Source organism: Acartia tonsa, chromosome 7, assembly GCF_053477335.1.
Source record: "Acartia tonsa isolate MP-2025a chromosome 7, ASM5347733v1, whole genome shotgun sequence".
NCBI lineage: Eukaryota > Metazoa > Arthropoda > Copepoda > Calanoida > Acartiidae > Acartia > Acartia tonsa.
Genome location: NC_137266.1, coordinates 33,385,218 through 33,413,156, shown reverse-complemented (window position 1 = coordinate 33,413,156; position 27,939 = coordinate 33,385,218). Strand labels below are relative to the sequence as shown.

General features: G+C 30.8%; 1 protein-coding gene across 1 annotated transcript; it reads right to left on the bottom strand.

Moving 5' to 3' along the window:
• Positions 1-60: 60 nt before the first annotated feature.
• On the bottom strand, positions 61-27,939 carry LOC145323620 (organic cation transporter 1-like). The gene is made up of 19 exons (XM_080166012.1): positions 27,698-27,939; positions 25,606-25,730; positions 24,997-25,078; positions 23,444-23,515; positions 22,520-22,579; positions 21,638-21,741; positions 11,249-11,324; positions 9,918-9,996; positions 9,057-9,225; positions 5,091-5,193; positions 4,653-4,783; positions 4,279-4,337; positions 3,904-3,980; positions 3,470-3,584; positions 2,661-2,733; positions 2,099-2,171; positions 1,838-1,928; positions 1,513-1,603; positions 61-966 (listed from the first exon to the last, which is right to left on the bottom strand). Exons 1-19 carry the CDS (start codon positions 27,812-27,814, stop codon positions 915-917), a joined length of 1,749 nt encoding a protein of 582 aa, XP_080022138.1. The 5' UTR covers positions 27,815-27,939; the 3' UTR covers positions 61-914.

Below are 27,939 nucleotides of genomic sequence, written 5' to 3'. Positions count from 1 at the left end.
TGACCGTCCTAAATCGTATTTTTTTCTCGAAAATGTATATTTGTACTTTAAAACACAAGATTTAATCTATAATACATTTATTTTTATTTTTTACGTCTAAGATATGTTTATGACATGAATAATGATATAACTAAAACATTATATACTTATCCACAGATAAAGGATAAAGCAATTCAAGAAAAAATATTTTTGCCAGAAATTTGGCATTTTTAAAATTCTGCTTTTTCATTTTGCAATCCATGTAAAAAAATTGGCCTTACTGACATATTATTGACATACTATAAATTATTTAAGTCGATAACATGCCATGTGATCGATGATCATTGCTGACATTAAAACGATATTCTGAATTTTCTTCTTTTTTATCTGGTGTAAAATAGTTTTTCTTTCATTGCATTATCCCCCGTATTTATTAAGTTTTGAGATCAGTTTTATTTATAAATATTTATAAATCATATAAACTAAAAGATAAGTGTGCCAACATTTCTGCCTGTAATTATCTCCAAAATCGGAAAAAGCATATTTCTTTTACAGAAAAAGAGCTTAGATGTCAATGGTTCAATAAATTTACCCTATTATTTGGCTAATATAAAGTAGTTAAAACATCACAATTTATAGTTTCGCTTTTCGATTTTTGGCTTTTCTATTAAAGATATTAATGCTATTATTATAGTTGAATTTTGAAAATTTATAGCGGGTGTGAAGGCACACTAATATAAAATTTGTATTTTAACATTACAATAAGTAAAAAAATAAATATTTTTAGCAATAAAAAATAAAAATTAAGTTTGTGCTTTTTGTTTTATTAATATATACAAAGTCTTTCCTAAAACAGAAAGACGAAATAAAAAATCACAGAGTAGCTATGTTAACAAAAATAAGAATGAAATACTTTGAATTTTTTTTTACATACATTATGAATTTTGAAGAAACGTCAAGTTCTCTTCTTTGGTTTCTATTGAAGATCTGAAATTAAAAATAATAGGACTATACTTAGTTTAAATGCCAGAACTGGGAGCCTAAAATTAAGACTTTTGATAATAAAATTGTTAGATCTACACTGATGTCCCCCACCACCTATTTTTGCAGTAAATTTGAAATAAGGGGGGGGGGGGTGTTAGTTTTGCTTAACCCAATATAACCTAACCAAACCTGACCAGAAGTTATAAACAACCAAATGCAAAACTCCTCCCCCCCCCCCATTCTTTATTTTCAATTTATTTAAAGATAAGGAAGAGGAGGTTGTTTATCCGTGCCTTTTTAGGGATATTGGGTAGTTTACTACACTAGTCCCCAAAAGTTTAATAATGATGTTTTCTTATTCGTTGGTTTTATAACTTTGGGGACTTTTATTGAATTTTGATTTGTTAGTTCATTTGATTTGGGTATCCAAACGTTTCAATTACTAATCGTAATCTACTAAAGATGTAATTTTGTGTATAATCATTCGGGATGTACATCAATTTATCGGCCATTGTCTTATCCCTTTCGATCCATTTCAAAAATATGTACCTGGTATTCTTCTTAACACAGAAACAATCAAAATAAGATTGATTCTTTCCAAACTCTCTGGCCTCCTGCAGGGTTTGGGGTAAGGAACAACCTAAAATTTGTTTATTTTAAAAAGTATTTTTAGTAGCAAAGCTACTTGATATTTCAATATGTCTTTACATCCTTCAGTCAGTCCGTAACGCTATGGGGGAAATGAGATTTACTCTCCGCTATTAAAGCTAATTCCCATATTAAGTACTAGCGGCCACCCCCCTAGTGGACTGGCAAACAAACACACAGACAAATATCCTAACTCTTTTAAATAAATATTTTATCTGTACTGTACCTGCTGTTTCTGGCAAGCCAAAGGCCGCCACGGCTCCAAGTAATGAACACATTCCCAGAATTAACAATGGTAGGATGGGAGATACTTTTGCCTAAAATCAAAATCATTAATACATGCGCAGCTTTACTAGCGCAGCTACTCTTAAGCAAAGTCTAGTTGATTTACTTGTTTTATTAGTGATCTATTATCAATTTATTTGACGGACATACCATAATTTTAGATTTACTGAGCAATTAAAATTACAATATTTGTTGCACTTACCAAATATACAATAGAAGGAGAGAGAAAGATTGCAATTCCTCCCAGAATTTCACACATTGCAACACCTTGTCCCCTAAAATATTAATTTTGATGAAAAAAGTATACAGTAAAATTATCTACATTTAAGAAGGACAGGTCACAATTAGAATAATAGTTAAGAAGTTACTAGTGACAATAAACTTTCAATTTTAGTTTTAAACAGAAAAAGTTAAAAAAAAATTTAATTATGGGGGCGGGAAGCTTTTCAGTAGCGATTAATCTCAGGAGTTTTGAGATAACCAACCCCCATAATAGTACCATATCGGTTTAGACGGTTAGCAAGGTCTTAAGCTACAGTCAAACACGCAGATAAACAACCAGTTTCTTTTATTAAAAAAAGAACAATAAATTGTTTAATGGAAAGACTAAGTAAAAGGAGATAGAAAAGTTTGCTTCAAAAATGAAAATAGAAAGCCTTCTAAATACCTAAAAAAGGTATCCTATTTTAAGAAGGCCAATTGGTTACAGTGGTTAGCAAGATTAGATAGACAGCCATCATATAAGGATGTAAAGTTGTAGTTACCTAATTTTTGTTGGAAAAATTTCACTTCCATATTGTAGGCAAATGAAGTAAGCTGCTGTTACTGTCATACGTCCTAAAAATAATATAAATATATTACTGGCCCTGTTTATACTGAATGTCGACAAGCTACATCCAAATTGATTGACATATTCTAAATTTATCATTAGTGTGTTGCCCTTATTGATTTAAAGGATTGTAATACGTCCTATAAAATACTTAGGCTAGTCTAGGAATTTGGGTTTATATACATTTTCATGCCTATATAAGGCTAAGGAAACAATGAACTGAAATTTAATTTCCGAATGTGTACACAGTTTCTTCGGTGTTTCCTCATCCTATCTCAATATTTACTACGAGCTAAAAAACTTTAAACTTAAAAAATCTAAATTTGAAAGTACGATTTATGTATTATACATTAAAAATTTTGATTTTTTTTGGAAGTTTGAAGCTTTTTTAGCTAGTAGTAATTATTGAGATATGTTAAGGAAACACAAAGGAAACTGTGTACACATTCGGAAATTAAATTTCAGTTCATCAAGGAAACTCTACCTTCTAGGCTAGCCTAAGAAATTTCGTACAATTTTGCCTAAATTCCCTTGTTTTTTTAGTATGCCTTTTAAGAAGACTTGCGGCTTGGCTTTTTTACAATAAAGAGAAATTGTTGTCAAAAGAGGTCGGAATCGGCAGAAAAATAGCTTAAAACCATCTGGAAAGTATGTGATTGTGAAGCCTCCTTTTTCGGTTATCGAAAGCTACAGACAAAAAACAAACTTTCTGCTTTATAGAAAAGGATATAAATTATTGATTACCTATTAATGCAATAGTGAGAGATGTGTAGTACCATTCGTCAGAAATAAGACCATAGCTTGTCCCACAAACACCAGATACAAAGAACAGGATGATCAGCGGCCATCGCCTTCCAAACTAAACAAAAAGTCGGTAATAGCGCATAATTGGCTGGTTTAGTGTTGTCAACACCCTCCCCCCTCCCTTGTCTTTATTTTATCCCCCAATGCCTAATCCTTGCAGGGCTTATACATAAAGTGCACAAACCCTGCGGGACTACCCAGTACCCAATATAACCTAACTTTATCTGATCAAAAGTAATAAACACTCACCCCCCTTTTGCGTAATTTGTACTTGCTAATATTGTACAGATTATAAAGTTGCTAAGCTTTTAAAAATAAAGTTGGTTTTAAATATTAATCATAATTATTACAAAGCTCAGAAAAAAATGGCCTACCTTATTGATGATGAATGGAATAGACCAGCAAGGAACCTCAACTATTGAGCCAAGGAAGTAGGATTTATACACATTACCTGCAAAATTATTGATATTAAGATCAAGAATATTATTGTCCAAATTGGCGCACAACAATAAAACAAGCAAAATAATAACTATAATAACTATTATTCAAGAAATATTTAAACATCAAAGGCGATAAAGTAAGAACCAAAAGTAATAAGTGATTCAGACGAGCGGACTTAAAGACCCTATTGAAAGAGCAACAACGCTCATTTTTAATTAAAATATATCTTAAATTTTTTTATCAACAATAAATTTGTGATTATTTTCATTATTTTAAAGATTTTAGTAAGGTTCAAAATAAATTGTTACCTTCTCCCAAATTACTTGTATTTTGAACATGGCCATAATAACACATGAATCCCATCATACTAGAGAAAAGAAAATATATTTAGTAATATAATCAAAGAATATAATATTCGTATATATTTTAAAATCACGAAACCTCTTTAACTATTTGTTATATCTGGAATCACATCAAAAATATATTTGTACGGTTCTATTCAGGTCTTATGGGTTTATTGATTTTAAATTTATGCGAAGGTATAACATTTTTTCATTTTTTTAAAATTAGTCAATGTATTTTCATATTTAGTATGAATAGTGGAATGATCAGTCCAGCCGTTCACAAGATCTCACTCGGCCTACAGACAAGCATACTACAAGAAGCAACCAATTCAACTTACCAAATAACATTCACCAAGAACGCGTTTTTGCGAAGGTTGGGGGTAACAAAAATGTTGATTATGGATTCTTTCTTCAAATAACTTTGTTCTGCCTCTCGTTCTTTCAATAATTCATCTTCGTGCTTCTTACTCTAAAAGAACGACTTTGTAAATATCTGATTAATGCCTCTGGGGACGTTTGATAACAACAACGTATCGTCAGATCTTTATAGAAGGTCCCAAGGTACTAACATCCCAACTATTTTATCTAACCAACCCTTTTACTGTACGACCTTTGGATGGAAGTCCTAACTATGCATGGTTATTGGTTATGAGTTACTATCAATGTCGTACGCATCTTACATAGCAGCAGTAGGAACCATTTTAACGATTTTAGTTATTACGCGGTGTTGAGCAGATATTCGAACCCAGCACCTTCTCAACGACGAGCTAACTTACATCAAAATTTTGCTTGTTGATTTTTGCCACGTTTTTGAGAACCTCGACAGCCTTCTCACTTTTTCCAACCACAATCAACCAGGAGGGAGATTCAGGTATCCATCTAAAATAAAAATAAATATACAATTTATTTAAAAACAAAGAATGACAACATCCATAAAGGCCAAACTCCAAAAATAATTCAGACAAACAAATATTGATAAATATAAAATAACATCGCATTAAATGTTTATTAATATATCCACATGTCTAAACAAAGATTTCGTTTGAAGTATATTACTAAACTATTTCAATGCAGGATGCTTCATTCGGAAATACTTACATTTGAAGACTTTTTTATAGGATGCTTCGATTTTAACATATTGCTTAATTGGCATAGGAATCTGTATTGCAAAAATCAGAAAGCCAATTCCATTACACAAAAATTCGGAGGTGAAAGAATTAGCTAAATAGACTTCTCGACTTTCTGGTTATGCTTATAGAGTTGCTACGCTTTCTAAGTTGTACTTAATTCTACAGTGTGTTTTTTTTATGAGAACTTTTTTGAAAGCAATTTTACCCCACTTATAGTTATCAGAATTTAATGATTAATGGCTTATTTTCTTCGTTTTTTTTAATGCAATTAATAGAACATTAAAAAAATATTTCAGTTTTTAATTAAAAAGTACAGTAAAATCTAAAATTCAAAACTTATGCGCATTTTTCTTACGCTCAAATCGTCTACCCTTCACAGCTATCCTCAACAGTTTAGCGGATTTATAAACAACACGCTCCAAGCGGTCAATGGATCCTAAAAATAGACGTACATGCTGAATCATACCTGGTTTTACCTAAATTATACCTGCTCCTTCTTCGGGACTATAGGCTTTTAAAGATTTCACTTAAATTACCCTATTATTTGACTTAAAAATAGCGTTCGACAAGACATCCTGTCGCTGTTTATAAGTTTTAATACAAAAATGATGTTATTATTTTCTTTTAAGGCCATCCAAATGTCTTTTATTAGATTTAAATATAACCGATATAATTGTTATTAGTTCCCTCTGCCGTTTTTATCCATATTTCATGAAATTAAAACCATGTGAAAGAGTTGACGAGAAAATAAGAAAAGTGTTGAGAGGATAAGTAAAAACTAAGTTAATGATAGAGGTATAGTATTAAGACTAAAGTAATTTTATCCAATATAATGTTTAACAAGGAAAAACGTAAATATAATGGTGGGACAAAGTAAATTATAAAGTAAATGATCAGTTAAGTTGTCATAATAAATAGGAAATATAGGAATAGAAATAAAAGAAAAGAATGATAGGAGAATATATAAGAAAACCGAGAAACCCTTAAATATCAATATAAAAAATGTAGCATGACCAACAGACTGACAGACAAAGTAAGTTCGTTGTATGCTGTTACTTTTTGTTAAGGGATATCTTCACAAAAATTTACTTATCTATCTGAAATAGTATTGGTTAAAATTTAATTTTACCATATTGTTATGGCATCCGCTTTTCGTTGGGGACAATTAAGGAAGTTAAAAATTGTTCCTACTGTTACTATATTAGGTGCGCGGCATAAATAGTTAGAGTAGGGAGACAGGGATCTAAAGGGATAAGACAATGACTTATAAAGTGATGTAAATCCCCAATGATGATACACAAATTTACCCCTTATTTAGCTTACACTTAGTGGTTGAAAAGCTTGGAAACTCAACTTAAATACCAATCAATCAAAACTTAATAAAAGCCTCCAAAGTTGTAAGCCAACAAATAAGAAAACACTATTACAAAACTTTTGCTACAGCCCAATGTCCCCTTTCCCTTCTCAGACAAAGTGTTGGTTGTCTGTTGAATGTTACTTAAATGAATATCCAACAGTGGGCGGTAGAGCTCCCATGACAAGCACGCGGATATTGAAATCGAAGGATAAACCCACCCCAATTAGGTTATATTTTCGCTATTAAAAACTTAAAACACATAGATGTATTTATGTTAAGTATACTCTGCTAACTTAATTTGAAGTCAAATAAGCTGATCATATTTCTACCATCCACTTTCTTATATTATGCCTGGAGTAAAACTTCAATTATATAGGTTAGTACTCTAGCCTATAACTTTTCCTCAAGATAAAAATACAGTTAATCTTTTAGATGATTGTAAATTTCTTTGCTATTAATTATAGCATACTATTGAAAATCGGAATGCAAAAGATAAATTTCTTGTCAAGTTTCACAATTATCATTTTTATCTTTTGATATGATAAAAAGTAATGCATAATTTAATTTTCTATTTTTATCATTGGTGTTGGGCGTTATATACCAAAAATATTTGATGCAGTTATCAGTAAGTATATAAACAGCAGGTCAACAGTCTTTAGATTTATAAAATAATATTAAATATGTATCAGATGGTAGTTCACAGCTCACAAAAAACGCGCGAACAGAGGTTAGTGGGTTAAACTAAGCACTACTTTTATTCCTCAAAAAATAAAAATCACCGTGTGATAAACATGCTGCTACTTTTGTTTTCAATAAATTGTTACATGTCTTTTATTACTATAAATAAACATATGGTTACCCTTTAACATCCAGGGGATTTGTATTCAAAATGGAAGGAAAAGGCAGAAAAATAGCCTAAAACCATTTTGAGACCGATTTAAATTTTCCATTATTTCGAGAATTCAATCAATTCATTAGTTTCATATTTTGTTTTCATATATTTCATATTTTGTTTTGATATCTATTTCAGCTTAAAACTGTAGTCATAATGTCACCAATCCTACTTTATAAAGTAGTAAGTTTTTTTTTGGGTCATGTGAAGGAAACGAAGTTGCGGGTTTCGTCGTATTTTAACAGTAGTTTTTGAAAGGTTATATTAGGTTAGGTTAGGCGATTGCCCCGCAAGGTTAGGCAATTGGCCCCTAGAAATAGGATAAAAGCTAATGTGAAAAATATAATGAAAACCGCAACTTTGTTTCCTTCACATTATCCAGTTTTTTTATAAAGCTTAAGATCTGAAAAGTTGTTAGGTTTTACTTTTCAAGAAAGCACAATAAATTTTTTTTTAGTTATTTTAGGCTATTTTCCTCCTCCCCCGCCTTCCCTAGAGGATCAGGTTGACCAATTAGTTATCATATAATGTTAAGTAGTAAGTTTTGTAAATGTATGAATTAACATTCTGATATTTGAATGGTAATTTTGTATAAAAACAAACACTGTAAATAATGGTAGAAGCAAACGCTGTTAACAATTTTATCAATATATTAAATACAAATGACTCCTTTTTTGTATTAAAACTTATAAACAGCAACAGGATATCTTGTCGAACGCTATTTTTAAGTCAAATAATAGGGTAACTTAAGTGAAAATCTTTAAAGTCCTATAACCCCGAAGAAGGAGCAGGTATAATTTGGGTAAAACCAGGTATGATTCAGCAAGTACGTCTATTTTTAGGATCCATTGACCGCTTGGAGCGTGTTGTTTATAAATCCGCTAAACTGTTGAGGATAGCTGTGCCTTTGCAAGAAAAAAAATTGGATTTTCAGTTGTCGACTTTGGGGGGCCAGTACTCCCTCCCTGATTCAGATATGACCTGCAAACTTTGATATATTCTAGTACATGTCCCCAATAGTATCTGTATCAATTTTTAGCTCTAGATCTCAACTTTGAAGCGTTTCGCAGCCATTCTTGCAAAAGGTAGAAGATTTGAAAATAAGAAAAATGCACTAAAACCATTTTTAGATGTTGACACCTAAGTTTTAAATTTTACATTTTACTGTACTTTTTAAACAAAAACTGTAATATTTTTTTAATGTAAAAACACACTGTAAAATGCTTTGAATAACGATAAGAGGATAAAAGCTATCCGTCAGATCTACCCTAATTATACAATAGCTTCACTATTAAAAGTTATATTTAAAATATGTTTTTAAAAACTAGGCTTTTTTATGGAAAATATAATATAAAAGACTTACTTGTAAGCAAGGAGAACAGGCAGAATAGCTGTTGGAGCAATAATGGCCAAATATTTCCAGGAAGGTAGAAACATTGCCACCCATGGTATGGTCATACTGGCGACACTGTAGGACACCATCACCATCAACAGGGGGTAGATTCTACTTTCCACCCCACAATACTCTATTACTGAACATTTATAGTACATTAAACACAACAAATGTCCCTACAAAAGGAAAGGGTATCCACCACTTGGGGCTGGTAGTTGCCTGAATTATACAACTATACTTTTACTGAACACAAAAACAAGGATGACAATATATTAAGAATTAAAGTATATCAATATTTTTCTTAAATATGAATAACAACCAATCAGCTTGTTAAACAACTATATTTATAATGTATGTATATGTCTTAAGAAATCTTAAAACCCTATTTGATATAGCATCTATGTAAATCCTAGGAGGTACGGGACGTAAGACTTTAAATTATGTTGTTACTCAAAGATTTATAAACACATTTTCCAATTTATTGGCTTTGAAACTTTTTTACCAAGGATTTAATCTACCAAAAGGGTATTCTTGTTCATTATAATTGGAGGGTTTACATAATGTTATCGTCCATCGGCGAAGTCTTGGGATATATTTGATCATAATAATTGGGGTTGTACACATCCTTTCATCGTCCATTGTCTTATCGCATAGACGGACTAAGTAGGTTATGGAGTTAATTAGCATTAGTCATGGGATATATTTGTTAATAATAATTGTGGATGTACAATACATTGTTTTATCATCAATTGATTTATCGCACAGACGGACAACGCAGGTTATGGGGTTGATATTTTTTATGTGAATCTTCACAAGAAAATAAAAAGATACCTAAAAGGTAAGGAAGATGTGATACAGTATGATGTGCACAACCAACAAAAAACCGACAGATGCATAGGTAGATAAAATCCTAAAAAAAAAAACAATATTGTTATTGGTTATTTGATTTTAAAACGGCTTCTTTTCGGAAGGAATGCCTTGGCCCTTGAAGAGGCTTAACTTATTAATTTGGTAATTTTAGCTTTATCAAAGTTCGTGCAAACAAAGTGCTTGGCGTAATATTGATTAAAACCTAGGTTTAAAATATGACCTCTACTAGGGTCCTTTGAAGGCAAAAAAAAATTAAACAAATCTTAAAAAGTTAAATTGTTTTGTTTGGAGTATAAAACAGGTTAATTGCTTTTTATAATTAATTTTTTAATAATTACATTAATTAATAATTAGTGCAGCCATAACAAGCAAAAAAACAGATTAGTTGAAACAAATAAACCTAAAAAACGTTACTAGCAAATTGGTGACTGAAGAAAGATTGATTAACGTACGTTCATGCAATAGTTATAAAGATGCTACGCTTCTTTAAAATCAATTTACTTTTTCTAAGAAAAATGTATGGAGTAATATGTGTTTTTAGACATCAACATGGCATTTAACTAAAATTTCTAGTGCATGATATTATAAAAAATTTATGAAAACATTTATTACTGTGCACTGAATTGTACTTTTACAAAATACAGTGTTTTATTATAAATTAATGAGTTGATTTGTTAATCAGTATGTAGCAAAAATTGCACTAATTTCAATATAAATCCACAAATTAATAAAATAATAAAATTAATTTAAGAAGTATATACCAAGTACCTATTAAAAACTTTATTAAGTGACAGCACATGTAAAAATTAGACTATACCGCTCCTTTCTTTGTATAAGAAGTCCTGCAAACAATTTAAAAGACCGGGATCCGATCATACAAATGGAGCGCCTGGCTTAAGAACACCCGTGTGAAATAAATCTTTTATTGAGAACTTATGTGAGCCGCAAGATAAGTGTGCATTATTGAATATCGGCAATTCGAGATCATTCGTAGGCCTTCTTATGCCAGTTATTCTGATTTTTCAGTTTTACCGCCAAGAGACTTTAAAACTCATAGCTTTTTGGGGATGGGGAGGATTGAATAATGGAAGACGAAGAAAGTCCCTCAAAAAATCAGCATGTTACGTCATAAAAATGAGGGATTATCCATCTTTTTTTAGAGGTTTTATTTCCCACTTCTCATCTCCTCATCCATCATTTCTATGACATCAATGAGGGACTTTCTTCGTCTTTGAATATTGGATCACAGGATCATTTTACCGTGATCTGTACCAGATCCACAACAATTATACCTGTGAGAAAATTGTAGCAAATCCAAAGAAACTGTAAACCAGATGTGATAAGAGTACTGTGGGCTTTCTTCCCAATCTAAAATAAAATTTTTGTTTTAATTGTTTTTTTTTTATAGATTAAACAGTTAGGGAGTTGAATCCATTTTTATAGAAGCAGAACTATAATCTATGATTATGGTTTGGACCCTCTAAAACTGTAATCTACCCTTCCACTTTCCCCTCTCTTGGTGAAGATATCTTCAACGCCGATACGACTTTTGAAATGTAAGATTCCACTTTTGCCTCTCTTGGTGAAGATATCTTCAACGCCGATACGATTTTTGAAATGTAAGATTCCACTTTCAATAGAGGCGAAACTGGAATCATGGTTTACATTTTTAATATCTATGTTTCTGTAATCTTCCATTCCTTTTTTAACATCGACATAATAGAAATGTACCATACTTTTTTAAAATTATGTCAATTGTGAAAAAAAGCATAGATTTTATATATGATTTAAACATTGTTGTATATTCTTAATTAAATAAACAAAACATACAAAGAGCGTATATAAAAGATGTTTTGTTTATTTTAAAAAAATACTTTTAAAAGGGTATCAAATGAGTATTCAAAATTATTTTTAAGAAGCCGTTTATTAATCAATTCAATTGTATATATTTGTAATTTTTTTGTTCAATTTATTTCATCTTATTATTTCCCTAGTAATCTCTCACCGTGTAAGTAAGCACTAAGAGATTAATTGCTTATTTAATTGTGCATTTTTGTGGTAAATTACTGATCAATTACTGAACAATTTGGTCTGATTTGTGAGTTAAAAGTGGATGGAGTACATAAATCTTTAGACATTTATAGTAAAAGTTGCTTGTATCAGTTGTATCATCTCTGGCCACAGCGCTCAGCTCCCTAGCCTATAACCTAACCTAACCTAAAATAGTTTTTTGAAATTTTGAAATTTTAAATGTGCACTTATTTCAAACCAATGAAAATTCAAACTGAAGTACAAAATAAAATCCAGAAATTTTGCCTGTCTATTTTGGCTTTCATTGTAGGTGGATTGAATTTATGTAAAGGTAATTCTTATCTCAGGATTCTTTAAAACTGTAAAAATAGATTTAGACATATTTCAAATAGCTTAATAAATTAGATTCAAAGGCCTTATAGATTTAATTAACTTTGGGATAATGGTAAAGGACGATGGAATATTAATTATCCTTGCCAAACCATTTCATTTTTATTTAAAAAGGTATAATAACCAATCTGCCATTGTCCTATCACTCTTAGATAAAGTTTAACTTTGGCCTATGTTATATGTTATAACACATACTTATGACTTAAAACTTAATGTAATAAAAAGCTTTCACTTAAGCAAAGCTAAAGGGTGTGCAAAGAAAAATGCAGACATTTGTAAAATTTAAATTGCGCGGCTTGTGTTAACCCATTAGTGCCGAACCGGGTTTTAAAACCCGGTGCCAGAAATTGTAAAAAAAACGGTTTTCAGCTTCATAATTGCATCATTCTCAGTATGAATCCCCCCTCTACTACCCTGGCTTTCATTTCCCCCTGGAGCAGGTAGTTTTGCTTACTTCCGTTTGCCGGTATAGATCAACAAAGTTTGAAAATCATGAAAATTCAAAATTCAAAAAGTTTATTGACAAGTACATCTATTTGTGAATTCGTTTTATTTAAATTATTATTTTTTATATGATTTTTTTATCGTTTTTTTACGCCCTATATAGGCCCGGTTCGGCATTTCCATTTGGAGTCTGAAATTTTTATTACCCGGTTTCACTAATAGATCTTTTTTGACAACAACAACAAAACAGGGTTTTTTTACTCGAAATCGCTGGCTGAACACGAAATTTGAAATAAAACGCTTCGTATTATACTTGTAGCTCTATAGATTACATGAGGTTGTGTAGTTTTCAATTACGGATCGTATCAAAGTTCTAAAAAGTGTTCATCTCACTTTTGGCGTTCAAAATTACATTTTTCGATTTTTGGTCAAAATAACCGGGTTTTTACAGGTCAACCGGGTTTTAACGCCGGGGGAAAGCACCAAAAACAGTGATAATGCCTGGTTGGTATTTATGGCCAAGCCGAACCGGGTTTTTTTGCAACTTTCCTGTGCACGCCACTAGAGCAAAACAAAAAAATACGAATTCTGTTTTGACCATTATAAAGCTTCCCTGAAACTTACAGCTCGATTGGCCCATAAAAGTGGCGCTCGGCACTAATGGGTTAAACTGTTTTTAACCTATTTTTAAAACGTATATAAAAAATATACTATGACACTAGTAAAATCAGACTGCAGAGCCTAAATTTGAATTAAGTCCCCAATAAACTTTTTGGGGGGGATTTAAATATTAATTTTTACTGTTGCCATGGTCATTTTGACCAAAGCAAAAGGTCTTTTTTTTTATTTGGGTAAAATTCGTAGCTTTTAGAGTGTTTTGCTTCATAAATATTGTATTCTGGTATAGAGTAAAATTAGGCCTTATGATTTTACTATAAAAATTCACTAAAAAGTTAAATCTTTACAATATACCAATGAATTAACATTAACATGTGTGTGTTCGTTCACCTATTTTAAACACATAAAAATTGGCTGTAAAGGGTTAAATTTGATGTCAACATGACAAGATGTCAACAAATGTTTATGCAATACAACAAAATTATTTTTGACACATATACAAATATGATATAAAATAAGATTATTCAAACTTATTTTTTAAAAATATTTTGAAAAAGTATGTATCTTTTACATGTATAGTTTTCATTCTTTTCATTTTAAATAAATAAAAATTATTTAACTACATTGTAAATAAGTCACTTTGTGAAAACACTCTTTCGGAAATTATAAATAGTTGAAATGAAACAAGAAATCTTATTGGTTTAACTTGAGCATTATGTGTTTTATTGTATTATGTTAAATTTTTTACTGAAATTGATTGATTTAAAAAAAAATTATTTCCATCGAACAGAGTAGAGTTTTTTTTATTATTGTATTGATATAAACTGAATCATATAAAATTGTTCTGTAAGAAACAATTTAACCTCAAACTAAAAGTTGCTTTTGCTCCCGTCAAAATGATCACAGCAACATATAAAATTAATTTTTAAATCCCCCCAAAAAAGTTTATTGGGGACTTAATTCAAATTTGGGCTCTGCAGTCTGATTCTACTGGTGTCATAGTATATTTTTGATATATGATTAAAAAATAGGTTAAAAACAGTTTAATAGTAGAAAAATGTTATGCATATTGTTGGAACCGTTAGGAAGTCTATTTTTTGAAAATATAAGAACGATTCCTCTGCTACGTATAGTTACGGAGCTACGTGTTAAAATGTCCCAACTGATGTAAAACTTAACTTGCGAGTAAATCATTAAAGATTAAATAAAAATACGTACATTTTAAAATTCTAATTGCTCAGCTTGTGTTAATGGTAGAAAAATGTTAAGCATACCGTTAGAAATACTATGAAGTCTATTTTTTGGAAATTTAAGAACTATTCATGTCATCATCATCATTGCCTTTTAGTTCTCGGCAGAACGTAGGCCATGCACAATGGTTCTCCAATCTTCCTTTGTTTGGGCACATTTTGAGGCATTGCTGAAAGATGGAATTTTCTTTTCTTTCAGTTCACTTAAGAGTTCCCTCCTTCAGGTTGTTTTTGGTCTACCTGGTTTCCTCTTTCCTATGTGGGGGTTCCAAGTCAAGGCTTGATTGGTTATATCATCATGCCCTTTTCTTAGAGTGTGCCCCAACCATCTCCATTTTCTCTGTTTTATTGTCAGTTTAATGTCTGACATATCACTGCGCTCTAGAAGCTCAGCATTTGTGATCTTGTGATAATTTATGAGCTATGTGGTAGAATGTCCCAACTGACTTAAAACTCAAAAAATTCCACTTTTCTCACATTTATTAATACAGCTCCTAAAATAGCACAAAAATCGTACTTATATTTCCAAAAAATAGAGCTTATGACGGTTCTAATGATATACATAGCATTTTTCTACTATTCACACAAGCCAAGCAGTTTGAATTTTTTAAATGTCCGCATTTTTGCACACCCTTTATTTATCTTTAATGATTTACTTGCAAGTCAAGTTTTAAGTCAGTTGGGACATTCTACTACGTGGCTCCTAAACTATAAGTAGCACAGTAATGGTTCTTATATTTCCATAAAATAGACTTCCAAACGGTTCTAACGATATGCGTAACATTTTTCTAATTAACACAAGCCGCGCAATTTGAATTTTAAAAATGTCTGCATTTTTTTGCACACCCTTTAACAAATAAAATTATGAAACATATCAGGGATCTAAAGAGATAAGACAATGGCCGATAAATTAATGCACATCTATAATGATGACGCACTAAATAACCCCTTCTGTAGATTAAAATTAGTGGTTCAAACGTTTATAAACACAATTTAATCAACCAATCAAAGCCAACGAATAAGAAAACGTTATTGTTAAAACTTTGTGTACTATTGTAATAAGCAGTCAATTGTCTCCTCCCTCTGTGGAAACAAATACTATCTAAGAAAGAATAAAATGCGATGGTACTCTACAATTCACTTTTCTGCCTGTCCGTCATTCTGTCCATGATTTTTTATGATTTTCCAGTATGGCTACGAAACCAATTAATATCCGCTGGATCAGACCCGTCTAATCCATACTTGAAACCATGTATTGTATTATATTATAGACATTTTTCTACAAATAGTAAAGTAAAAAGTAGTAATAGAAAAACACCAGTATTGTTAGACTGGGCCTTCGCCCCTTCGGAATTAACAAAACTGGAAAACAGATGCAATAAACAATTAATCTTGGCTGTTTAGTTTTGACAATGCCAGTTTTCATCAACAAATTAAGATTAAATAAAAGTAAAAAAATTTATAAATCTAACAAATGTTTATAAAACTTTGGGTACTACTGAAATTTAAACCCTCTCTTATTTTGCTGAGAGTGAACATATTAAAAAGACATAGTTATTAGGATATATAAGTTTTCTGGAATTTTAATGTTAGGGGAAGATTTGAAATCTGCATCAAATTTTAAGGATTTTTTATAAAATTCGTTTTTTGTATAATTCTTTATCTAAAAGCGGAAATGCATTTTAAGTTAATTAATTTTGACCAATAGGATAGGTGGATTTTAAACTACCTGCGCTCTAATTGGTTTAATGATGTACGCCATCCAATCAGAGCGCAGATTTTTCAAATCCACCAATCACGGATGCCAAAATTAATTAACTTAAATTGCATTTCCTCTTTATCTTATATATCTTAATAGTTATAGAAACCTGCAAACCAAAAGAGTGATTTTTTTAGACATACAGACTTCTACCAACCCTTTTGTAGAAAACGTCGCTTAGATGCAATAACATTTTGTATGTATCTTATCAATTTATATTGTTATAACTTTTAATATAAAAAGCTTTGTAAAATGTTTTAAATGGACATTCAGGACTTTCTGATAACGATAACAGGGTGCTACTGTCCTTCTCATTCTGTCTTCTCATTTACTAAGTATATTTGCGATTACTTTTATTTAATGAAATCTTCCAATTTTTAACATGTACAAAACGGCCTGCGGTATTGCATCAAGATCCATGACAGATCTATATAGGAAATAAACGTCTATAATCGAGCTCGAATCTTCCAAGCTTATGGTGTATAAAACTCAAAGTGCTCCAATAATCCCTATTAAATTCTCATTGACCAGATCATTAAGACCCATTATTCTACTTTTAGCATCATAAATTCAGTTTTTTAATTCATGTTGCTATTTAAATAACATTGAAGTATTTGATTTCTATTCATAAAACAGAAAACTTAAATTTATAATATAGTAAATCTAAGAAAACTTAGTTTTAAAATGAAATGATTCATGCGACACTCCCGTAATGTGGTCAGATATTAAACTAAACATTTCAACCCTTTGAGGACAATAAATTGAAATAAAGAATATTAGGATTTCAATCTTTAAAATAAGATAAAAAAATGGAGCAAAACGTTAAATCGTGTATTGTTACATTGGGTGTAAATATAAAACTAATAATTACTGATTAAATATATATTAAACAGATATTCTAACATAAAATGAAGGAATAAGGTATAACCAACAAGGGAATTAAATCTAAAATAATATTTGGGGGGCAAATGGAGAGGTCGTCAATTTTACGATGTGTTGCCCCCCAACGACAGCTGAAAAACACATATAGGTTTCGTGATTTTTTTCCGAATTAATTTCATTATTGGTATGAGCTGCATAAAATGTTAAAGTTGAATCATTATGTGTAACGTATATATGAAAAGAGAGAAAAAGAGAAGGAGCAAGAGAGATAGAAAGAGAAAGGGGGGAGACCAAGAGCGAACGGGGGAATGAGAGAGAGAGAGACAGGTTGGGGGGGGGGGAGTGAGAGAAAGAAAGAGAGAGAGAGAGAGAGACAGGGTGGGGGGTGTACATAATGAATCATAGGCATTCTAATTTTATTACAAGCTGAATTTGAAGAGATGATAAAATGAACATTTAATTAAAGAATAAGAGAATAAAATTTGTAAGGCAAAGAGCGAAAGTATTTAAAAAGAGTAATTATCTCTGATAATTAATAACATTAACAAGGATGACAAAATCCGTAAAAGAGAAACATTAATCAATTCTACTAAAGAACATTTAGATTTCAGCAAAAATTTAAGTAAATATGTCATTAAATAGCTTAAATAAAAGTTATTTTATTTGGACATACTAATGTCATGGTGATAGGGCTATCAGAACTATTTGTTAGGGACGTACGGATGGACAGATCAACCCCCACTGTAGAAAAGTTTGGCTTTTAACAAGAAATAGATCATTAACATTATACAACCCTTTTACCCCATTTCCTTCCCTCTTACTGGATGAATTAACTGACCAATAAATGAGGTCCATACTCTCAAGCTATAAAGGGAATATTAACACAATTTTCAGCCATTGAATAGCAAATGAGAAAATTACTTTTTCCTCTAATCCTAGCCAACAGACGAACGGACGGACATTTTGAATTATAAATAAGCAATAAGCAATTATAATAACAAATGTCTATTATAATCTTGATTAAAAATTTAAGCCATCTAATTTTTAAAGCAGCTGAGAAAACAAATATTTTAGAGTGAATTATAGAGTAAGAAGGATAATTTCAATTCCAAAATTTTTTTCCTCAGGGAAGGAGGTAACATATGACTGTAAATTACACTGTTAACCAAAGTTTAGTAACCACTTTGACTAAAAAACTTAATTAGTGTTTCGTCAGTTCTAAACAAGAAGATCCCTGAGTTTAAAAATCATCAACAAGGATGATAATATCCATAAGTAGCAAAAATCCTAATTGTAAAAGTAAAAACACAAAAGCAAAAAGAAGAAAACGCGGCATAACCGACAGACAGACGAACGATGATCAGTGCAGTGGTCATACAAATCTTCACACAAAATATTAGTAGTCTATAGACAGAATAACGGACTAAGTAAGGAATAAAACTTTTTAAGTTTAAATTAATTGACTTCGCTACTAACATTTAACAGGTAAATAAGGATGACAACATCCATAACTATAGAAGCTCTTGAATTTAAAAAAAACCAAAGGCAAAGCAAATAAAAGCAAAAAAGGTGCACAACATACAGACATATAAAGTAATGATGCATAGTGAATCTTTACACAAAAAAGATCTTTGATAAAAGCTGGGAAAATTATTTAAGAGCATTACCGATAGGCCGACAGACAATATTATTCTTAGAGTAGGGGTGCATTGGTCAGCAAACATAAAATAAGTCTTTTGTCTAAACCCTGAAAGATCGGGCCCTCTACAAATTCTTAACTGATCGGATTTTATACCTTAATAATTGCATTAGCCTTCTACCTTTCCAGTACGGATATTTAATATTTTCAAGAGCATTACAGACCAGCGAACAACGTGAGCTGTAGGCTAGTGTTATTATAGACAGAATTTATTTAATTTTTCGTCCATTTTTCCCTCCCTGTAGATAACTTTTATTGTACCCAGGAGGTAGGGAACAATGGACTGAAATTAGCTTTTTAGCTGGTCCAAAACCTCTTGGTACTTTAATTCAAGTTTATCGCCACCAGGGATCTAAAGGGATAAGACAATAGCCGATAAATGGATGTACATTCCCAAAAATACCCCTACTGTAATTTGCCATCAGTGGTTGAAACGTTTCGACACTATACTAAATAAACAAACTAATTAAAATTCAGTAAAAGTACCCAAACAAAAATGAAAACGTTATTATAAAACTTTGGGAACTAGCAGAAGGAGAGGTGGACAATGGACTGTTTATTACACTTTTCTCCAATGTTTTCTTATTGGCTGGCTTAACAACTTTGGGGACTTTTACTGGATTTTGAATGGTTAGGTTTTTAAGTACTAGCGGCTTCGCCCCTAGCCTCTAGGGGCTTTGCCCCATGAGGTAATTTAAAAAAATATATATAAAAAATAAAAAATATAAAAAAATCTGGTGCTGCGACCATAATTTATGGGCATCACCAGAATTTTTTTTGGGGGGGGAGGAATTTTCATTGTTTTGGGGGGGGGGGTTGTCCCACCCCCCAAGAAAATAGCTTAAAACCACAACAGGACCAAAAGGTATATACCCTGAAGAGTAGTATCCAATTGGTTCAGTTGTTACCGAGATCTTAAGGGACAGACAAATGGACAGACAGACAGACAGACAGACATCGTTCTACTTTGTATTATAGATAGTAGTGGTTAAACCAACCAATCAAAATTCAGTAAAAGTCCCCAAAGTTGTTAAGCCAACGAATAAGAAAATTTATGTTTTGAGATTTCTAATATAAAATTTACTTAAGATAAACATTTTCTGAAAAAAATGTTCTAGCTTCAAAAATAAGGAAATTACATCCATTTAACATTTTAATTAACCTTAAAAAATAAAGTTGTAAAATGAAAGGGTTAAGTAAGCAAAAAATGACTTTGTCTCACTTAAAGTCGGAAATTTAGTATTAAACAGGGAACATGCACAATTTTTTTTTTTTCCATCTAACTCTAGTAGGAGCCGAGATGATATTTGGGGGGGGGGGGGGAGCATTGAACGATTAAGGTCCGGAAATGGGCCTGATTGTTAAGTGTTAGCAACCTTTATTTTTAGGTTTTTCTTAAAAACTTCAAACTAATAAAAATATAAAAAAACTAACTAATATGTATTATTTCTACTATGTCGATTCAAAGATATGATATGTTATCTTGAATGTATCATTCCAGTTTTGGCTCTATTGAAAGTAGAATGATACATACTATTATGTCGATATAAATAAGGAAATCAATGTTTATGAATACACTGATATGTAAACATGAATGTATGATTTCAGTTTCGCCCCTATTAAAAGTGTAATCTTATATTTCAAAAATCGTATCAGCGTTGAAGATATCTTCACCAAGAGAGGGGAAAGTGGAAGGGTAGATTATAGTTTTAGAGGGTCCAAACTATAATCATAGATTATAGTTCTGCTTCTATAAAAATGGATTCAACTCCCTAACTGTTAAATGCATTATTTGTCATAAAATAAACAAATATTGATAATTTAATGTTTGATTTAACTGTATAATTTCAAGGTTCGCCATCCGTTCATTGATTAGCGGCTGGCTGCGTATAGAAAGGGTGGATAGATGTGGATTGTTGAAAAATATCTAAAATAAAAGCTTGGCTGCGGCTGCTTAATAAATATTGATGACAACGGTAGAATTTCAAGTTTTAACATCGATATTGGCGTCTTCGTTTCATTACTTTTTGCTGCTGACTTTCATGAAACGGCTGGTGGATGGGACGCCAATGCGGCTGTCGAACCTTTTCAATTTTCTCTCCCTCTAATTTTAGGAAAAATAAACTTGTTTTTACATATTTTTTTTCTAAATATACATTAAACATATATGCATTGATTTTAAACATAATTATTTGTTGATACACAAAGCAATTTATTTATATAATTGAAAATCATTTATTTTCACGTTTATCAAAATAAACTTAATTTTTAAGGTTTATGACCCTTCAGTGCCATAAATACTAATATAATAAGTCTGAAACTTTATTCAATCCATTTTAATGAATTCAATTTCATAATTTTCAGGTAAGCTTTACATTTCCAGTGCAAGTTTTACACTATTTTCAGGGATAATTTAATGCCTACAAAGTCCTTATTTTAAAAGTTTTTTTTCTGGAAGGGAGTGTTAGCTTTTTTCTGGAAGGGAGAGTTAGCTTTTTTCATTGGCTTATTCGTCTAAGGGACACTATATACCCCCTTCCCACAAAAGCCCCCACTCCCCCCCCCCCCAAAAAAAAAAAAAAAATTCTAAAAAAATAATTCTATTTACTTGTCATTAGTAAATCCCCAAACGAAACATCCAACAGTGTTTCCAATCCAGAAAGTTGTGTGGATAAATGTCGGCTTCCAATCATCCTCACATACCCAATCATTCTAAAAAAAATTGCAAAATATAATATATATTCATTGTACATTAATATATTTTGGGCAAAGTTGACAGATCCATAGTGATCTATTAATGGTTACCCGGGCAGAACTGATTAGGATTTAGGTTGTTTATTGTTATAGTAATTTTAATTGTATTTTATATTTTTTTTGATTTTATGACTATGTTTAATTTTTATGCCCAAATAAATATGTTTATGTTTTATGTTTAATATCATTGTGAATTTAAGATTTAAAAGAACAAGGTATAACTATAAGATTTTTGCTTGAGGTAAAAAATATATTAACATTTTACACAGACTAGAAGTTTTTGTCAGTTCCAATTAATATTGGGGTTTTAAATGTTTTGTGATTTTAATTCTTTTTATAAAAAAAAATCTTCCAATGAAAACATCAAATATGTTGATGCTAATTTCTTAGTACTCTGTGTTAAAATGCTTAACCAATTAGAAAACATGCAGTTGTCAATATTACATTAATCTTCAGTCATATGTGAAATTGAGAATATACTACTCTATACAAGAAAATAAGTTATTTTTATCAATCATCAATAAACAACTAATTGCAAATATATTTTTTACAACATATAAATAATTTTTCTAGGAAAAATGCACAAATAATGTACAATGTACATAATATATATTATTAAACTATGTAAACAGATTTTTCATCAAAATATTGAAATAGGAAGTAAAAAGTATAACCTACCAACTTTAAGGACTTCAAAAGGGGTCCAAAGAAATAAATCTTTGAAGTGTTGAAATACCTGACTTATAATTGTAGGAAAGACGAGGTCATGGTTGTAGGACCAATCCTCTTCACAGGCCTAAAACAAACATATAATTGAAGTGTGGGCGCCTTACTTGTGGAGATGCTCCGCTTCCTTGAAATTTAATTCTTTAGTATAATCTATAGAAGATTGTTTAGTGTATTAATTGGTATTTTTAACTGGATTATAATTAAATTGGAAACTGCTGTAAACGTCTAAGCTGTAAATGACCATTTGCAATTTAATTAAGATACACATTGAAAATTTTAGTTTATTTTTAGATAGAAGGTCACAATCCTCAAACGTAGGAAATATGGAACACAGTAATAGTGTCTGACTGATTATGACGTAACAAAAAAAATTAGCCAATGAGAGGCCACTATAAATTTTACCATTGGTCAATAACGGCCTCTCATTGGCTAATTTTTTTTGTTACGTCATAATCAGTCAGACACTATTACTGTGTTCGAAATATGGCTTTTAAAAAATGTTCACCCCCGCCCCCCCCCCCCACCCCCCAACAAAAAAAAATGTATTTTACTTATTATTGCTGCGGTATCAAAAAAGCATAATTGTTTAATAAACATTTTTTCATCACACAGCAACTGACTTTGTTTACTGTTTATGTTATTTATAAACATGAATTTGTTATTTTAAGATTTATTTTTGTTATTATTTACAAACAAGGATGACAATCTCCAAAAGTAGGGAGGCGCAATAAATAATGAATGGGAATTAAGCCAAGTGATTTAAAAATGTTCAGTGGTTATTAATAAATATAGATATTAAAAAAATTCGGCTGCTACATAAGATAGCAGCGTGATCAATCACATCTCTCCCCGTAGCGATACAGACTGAGGAACGGACGGACAGACAGAGTGAATTATAGAGTAGCTTCGCTATGAATAAGTATATAATAACCTGTTGTGGAGAATTTTCAACAAATGAGATTGCGCTTCTTTGAATCTTGGAAAATTCGTCCGGGTTTGTCAACTGAAATAAAACAAGAACAATTACATAGAGCTTTAGCGAAGATTTTAGAACTGTTAAATAAATATCAATTATGTAAGAGAATGCATGGAAAATAAAAAAAAATAGCAGTTTAAATCTAACAAAAAGAAACCAACCCAAATAATTTTAAAAAAACCTATTTTAGTTGCTTAGTTGAGATTAAGATTTAAATTAAGTGGCTACAGCTTTTCAAAGGGGTTTAAAATCAAAGGATTGTTTTAGTTGGTTTCATTGGATTCAGGGATAATACCCTACAAGAAAAAACAAGGATGGACAGAAGGACAGAGACGGACGAACAGATAGATAGATGATAATTCTAGAGCAGCTTCGCTACTTAAAAAACTTTTCCTCTTTGATTAGATAATAGTTTTGTGTCGTGATGATTTTTTTTCTCATTGTTTTGTAATTTTGTATTTTTCCATGTTTCTACTTTAAACAAGATCATTGTAAACAAAAACTTTTACTTTTAAACAAGGACATAAAATTGCCTGATAGCGTGGCTTTGAAAAAAAAAAGATATAGAAATTAAACTACGATTGAGCCATCATAACAGTTTATGTAAAAATAGAATTAAATCATCTTAAATTTTTTTTAAATGTAGCGATAGCAATTTCTATTAGATATCTCAATTAAGGGATTGCAATCTTTAAAAAAGCTAGGTTTAGGAAAATTATGAGCTTTCTCAAAAAGTGCCTATCGAGCACAGAACACTCCCCTACCCCTCTCCCTAAGGAGAGGATAATTTTTTTCCCTGTGCCTAACCCTGTGGGGTTTCTCATTACCCAGAATAACATAACCTAACCACACCTATATTAATAAACAAACAAACCAAAAAATGCCTGTCAATTTTTTTTCATTTTTTCAATCACAAGTCCAACGAAATTCTACAGTCAAGATAAATTTTGTTGCGGCTTTTAAAGTAATTTATAGAAAAGCATCATATCAAATACTTTATCTTGTTCACGTACAAGACAGTGATCTTTGAACTATTACCGTATCGCAACATTGCGAGCCTTATGCAATGTACTTTGATTGCAATAAAATCATTTTTGTAACTAAGTGTTATCCTAGCAAATATTCCATTCTATTTATAACAAAAAAAACTATAAAAAATTTAAGCAAAGCTGACAAACTTACTTTTATTTAAGAAGGGTTTGGCACCCTTATTACATGATCCATATTGTTTCAGGAATTACTATTATGAAACAAATTGATTCAATAATTAACCAAATCACATAAATTGATATAAAAATAGTTAATCATCTTTTATATACATAGACTTAATGACTTTATGGTAATGATTAAGAGTTGATACATTTTTTTTTATTTTTCGTTTTGTTTATGATATCTTCATGCTAAGGTGTGATTATTTGATTTAAAATGAGCAACTTGTCACTAAAGGACGTGCACTGCCGAAATTGGTATAAGGTTCACTTTCCAATAAGTTAAATCTTATGTTTTACCTTATACTCTAAATTTGTAAAATAACTGAATGATTCTTCAGCAAACTCTGTCGCGTTCAGTGGAGCTGTCTTGCTACATTTACTAAAACAAAGATAATTGATACAATTAGGAAAATTGTTGTCAGGGCTCGGCTGCTACGCCTTCAGCCGATTGGATGCTGTTGCAGCTGATTGTATCTTAAAGTGGCTACGACTGTGGGTAGCTTAATTAAAAGTTTGATGCCTTCAGCTGATAGGCTGAGATGCTGTGAGTATTGGTGCAAAAAATATGACGTAACAAAAAAAATTATCCAATGAGAGGCCACTATAAATTTTACCATTGGTCATTAACGGCCTCTCATTGGCTAGTTTTTTTTGTTACGTCATATTTTTTGCACCAATACTCACAGCATCATAGGCTGAGGGCGGCCTAAAGATGATGTGGCTAATTTTGGCTTCGGTTTTGAGTGGCTGATACTCCTCCAAGCCTCTTTCCCCCCACGGACCTTAATTAATCTTTATATAACTAAACCTTTCAGAAACATATATGTAATTTTATTTACTTACTTAAACAATTCGATTTTAATCATTTTTGGTGTTAGATATTAAATATAAATTTGAGTTTACTACCTGGGATATCCCTGGTTTCTTGGCACCCAGGGCAGGATATCTTTCCAGGTAGCTGAGGATTCGGTCACATAGTCTTCTATCTCTGGTAGTTGACATCTGTGGTCAGGGGTGTCAAATATAAATATCTAAACAAAATTATTTGTAATTTAAGAAAAGAAATAGTAAGATGATTTTTGCAAAGGCTCAAACTTTAGAAAAACTTTGATTTAATTAGATAGTGGTTAAGTATCTTTTTACTTTTCTAACAAAATAGCTACTTAACTAGAGAATGTATTTACCATATGATTAAACGTAAATTAAGAAACACACAGGCTTATATATGTACTAACCGTACCATCGTTGTTTTTCTACCTTAACTAAATGATTATCAAATAAGGTTGAAATTTTTGTATACTTTTATAGTATAACATTTCTTCTTTTTTTCGTGTTTTTGGTGCTCTAATTATGAAGTTATGCCCTTGTTTTTAACAATTATTTTCAATGGTTGTAATTTATACATGTTTAACTTTAGCAACGCGTTTGATGTTTAAAAACACCCATTTTTCTAATTTTATAAAAATTGGTATTACATACTTCTTTATTATGCAAATATGAAATCGTTTGCTTACATTTCATCTAAAAAAACGTATTGAATCATACGTTGTGTGCGTGATTATCTAATGTTTTATAAGTAGCGCAGCAAGTATAACACAGGGCATGACTGTACGTCCGCCTAAGGATACAGTTTCTACATACTTTATATAGTTGATTTTTAACTCCAAGACACAAAAAATGCTTATAGCTGATAAACAATGTACTTTTTTTCATTGCTAAGCTTCACTAATTATGACATATTTTTCCTTGTTTAAAAAAATAGATCAATTTCTAGGAAAAGCTTCACAATATGTACATATGCAAAGAAACAAGCTTATGTATTCATCGGCCTTCAATTTAGCAAGCGATGATTGATTTTATCATAAAAACTAAAAAGATTTTTTCAAATTTAAACAAACTATTTTTTTAAAAACATCGCTTGCTTTTTATCAACTCTTTTTGTGGTGCAGCTTCTATATAACTAGGGCATTGACGTGCGTCTATCACAACGTCTCTCCGTTCCTGTCTAATGTCTATATATCTTTTTTTTTCACACTCATACATCAGCTAACAATTTTTTTGATACTCTTGTTAATTATTTAAAATTAAATTTACTGATTAAGTTATTAGATTAAATCTATTATTACTTTACATCTATTTTATGTTTTTATCTTTATCATATAACAATTAATTAATTGTTCTTTTTGTTGCTGTGCTACTTATGGATAATGTTGTCCTTCTTTTATAAAGGTTAATATAAAACTTTATATTGCAATCTATTTCCACTGTAATTTTAGAAAATTTATTACCAAATGAAAAAATATTGGCCATAATAATATAAAATGGTCAAGTATGCCAAATTAATGTAATTTATCATAATTGCTTTTAAAATATATTTAAAACAAGAACCAGTATGTCCATAAGTAGCTGTGGAAACTTAAATATATTAAACATCAAACTGTTATAATGAAATAATTTAGATAAGCATATTATAGGGTTTATGTAACAAATAAGACATTTAGCAAAACGTTTTGAGACATTTTGACTTCAAGATAACTTTTGTTTTGAAAACTTTAAAATGATTAACAAATCTTAAATCTGTAATTGAAACATTGTTGCAATGAAGTTAATTATTCACAATACCAATTATATACTTAAAAAGTTTGATTTTAAGACTATATGAAAATATAGCCTAAAACCAATCACCAGTAGGGGCGAGGTGGCAAAATACAATAGGCCACTATTTTATTTTATTGTATCGCGTTGCTATGTCAGTAACCCAAGTGACATCCAACTACCAACCAACTATTTGATACCATGACCTTTGTCTTAAAGTCTTAACTATGCATGCTATAAAGTTGCAACTTTATATGGACATTTACACTTTTAAAATTCAAATATCTGGCATAGCAGCAGTAGGAAGAATGTTTAAAGTCTTTAGTTGCATATGAGGGTCTAAGATTCGAACCAATCACCTTTCAAAAAGTTACAATTTAAGGATTTAAAAATAAAATTTTACCTGGGTATAATAATTAATTCCACAGAGGAAGGTTGTATAAAACACAAAGATTCCACATAATAGCTTTTGATACAGCCCAAAATCTCCAGCTGACTGCAATACTTTATCATAGGACATAATTATATCTTAAAATAATATTTTTAAAATTACATGCTATAATACTGAAGACAGAGTACTTGTCATTTCAGCGGCAAAATCAATACTCAAACATGAAATGTTTTCAACCGAACTAAATAATTCAT